Source organism: Plasmopara halstedii (assembly GCF_900000015.1).
Source record: "Plasmopara halstedii genome assembly, contig: Scaffold_139, whole genome shotgun sequence".
Taxonomy (NCBI): domain Eukaryota; phylum Oomycota; class Peronosporomycetes; order Peronosporales; family Peronosporaceae; genus Plasmopara; species Plasmopara halstedii.
In genome coordinates, this window is record NW_020187060.1 from 1 (window position 1) to 2,412 (window position 2,412).

General features: G+C 42.5%; 1 protein-coding gene across 1 annotated transcript; it reads right to left on the minus strand.

Moving 5' to 3' along the window:
- Nucleotides 1-1,603: 1,603 nt before the first annotated feature.
- Nucleotides 1,604-1,837, minus strand: PHALS_01344 (uncharacterized protein; the record flags this gene model as incomplete). The annotated part of the gene is made up of 2 exons (XM_024718656.1): nt 1,604-1,695; nt 1,768-1,837. 2 exons carry the CDS (start codon nt 1,835-1,837, stop codon nt 1,604-1,606), a joined length of 162 nt encoding a protein of 53 aa, XP_024572613.1.
- Between the last annotated feature and the right edge of the window lie 575 nt (nt 1,838-2,412).

The window sequence follows — 2,412 nt, forward strand, 5'->3', positions numbered from 1 at the left end:
ATCGCATCGCGAACGTGTCGTAGGATACTCAGTCTGGTAGACAAGAAGTCATCGACTTTTTTGCGGATGGTGAGGGGGCTACATTAGCTAGCCGTTCGGCTATTCCTCCCCCACCAAGCTCTGAGCCATGGGATGGCGGCGTCAGTGGGACGCGAGGGTAAACCAGCCCGTTCACGAAGAACGGCATGTAGCCGGTAAACGCATGCACTGCATTGCTGAGCGCAAGTACTACGAGTGGCAACATGGCGCTCCAGCGCCTCAGCGTCTCAGCGCAGACGCTGCAAAGAACGTTTCGTAGCCCGCATTGCTGGTTATGCTACACCTTGAGCCTGAAACAAATCTGAATGAACAATCAAAATCCCATGATGAGGATTTTTGGAAATCAGGGTTTGTATGCTGTACTTGACTAGCACAATCTGTAAATGAAAAACTGTAGATATTGTGAAAACAAATTTTATGTAAAAGACCAACTGTGTGTTTTTCTAATCTCGGTGTAACCTCAATTATTTTCTCACAAATTTTTACTTTAGTTCAGATTTATTCATTGTATAGTAGTGAGTATTCTCTTAAATATGCTACGCAACATATTTTATCTATATTTGCAATCATTGTCACACTTAAACCTTCGTAAAGTAGAAGCCATTTGCCAACTTTGATATGAGAAATTGAAATGTTGTGTATAGCTTTATCCATTATAGCAATCTAAAGCTTATTGCACACGATAAATCTTAAACGCTCCAAAATGATTGTGAGTAATTTGTTACATTCACGACAGACTACCATCTTCTACGCATTATTCCAGAATAGGATGAAGTCACTCATCTCTTTTACAGGGTTGAGACATAGATGAAATTGTTTTGAGCGTTTAAGTGGCTTAGTTCTTTCTTATATACTCGATCTTGTGCTTATAATTCAGTATTCCAATATTGCCAAGTTGTGGTACTTACGTTTGTAAATCAGTCGTTAGCAGCATTTCCCCGCAAACAGACGAAGACTCTTCCGCAACAACTATCTTTACTGATGCCAGGACCTCCTTTCCCTGTTCTTCTCACTGACAGAATATGATTGACAGCTCTCGGAAACCATCTGACATTACCACTACAAACGTAAAATGATGAAGCCTTAGAGATGAATCGACACTCAAAGTCTGCACCAAATTGTCATCTACATCCAGTAAGTTGGTGCAAAACAACAGCATACGGCTATACAAGAGCATCATAAAAAAAATGAGTGGCTTCGAAGCGTCGCTGCACTTGACTCGCAGCTGAAATCCTCGATTGTCAGGTGTATAAATTGGTAGTACCGAAATACGGCTGTTCAGGTAGAATTTGGCTTACCTTTGGAAGCTGGTCAATTGCAGTTTCGGTCTATCCAGATGTCAGCCGACCATCAAGCGGCCAAAACGTTTTTTACCTAGCGGTTTTGAATCTGTTTTTTGCATTGAGTTCTGCGCGTTATATCTATTCAGGCCGTCCAGAGGCATATCTAATGATTCATCCTCGAAAACGACTCCATGTAGTGTGGGGGCTTGTTTCAAGCAAGCTGAAACATACAATCGAACCTGATTGTGTGGTGCTTGAGCAGGCGAAATTGAGCCAAAGCGTTATGTAATGCATAGTAGTTTGTGCATGTTCAGATCAGCTGTTAAAAGAGCAAATATGGAGTGAGCCGACCTGACAGCTGGTGCTGGAGTGACTGACGAGTAAAACGGATCAAAGTGCACGACAAAACAGGCTTTACGAATTCATTTCTGAGATCCATTTGAACCACCTTGACGTTGATGACCTGGGGGACCAGTCTTGCCATCCTCTTTGTTCTTAAAGAAACGGCCAAACATGCTTGAACGGGTTACAGCTAGTCGTCAAACGTTTGTTCAGCTCTGACTAGAGAAATATTAATTGTTACTTCTCACGTTACTACACGTATCCCGTTCAGCAGATTACGCACACTCAGCCGTCGTCCAGATCCTTGAATTCGATGCGGACGCTATTTCTACTTTTCGAGAGTAATGGATCAAAATTCTTATAACCGGTATATTTAATCTGGTGGCTCCTCGCTGTACCGGTACAAAATGACCCACATGAAATTACAGATTTGACACCTTGCAAAAGTGTTGCTATCATCATTATCAAAAACGATGTCCCCAGAAAAGCAGAGTATAAAGGGCAAAAGCGTATCCACGAGATATGCTTAGCCGTTATGTACAACGGTGCGACGTAATTACTGTGTAGAGGAAGGTTTGACTTGACAACAACCAGTAGGCCATTTAGCCGATAGCCTATCAAATGACGAGGTATTTCTTACTCTCTGTGATATATATAAACATATATATATTGTGACGGGGTTCGGCTGGGGACAATGACGATCTTGGTCGATCGCCGTCCGGTGTATCGCGATGCCCTTCGAGCTCTT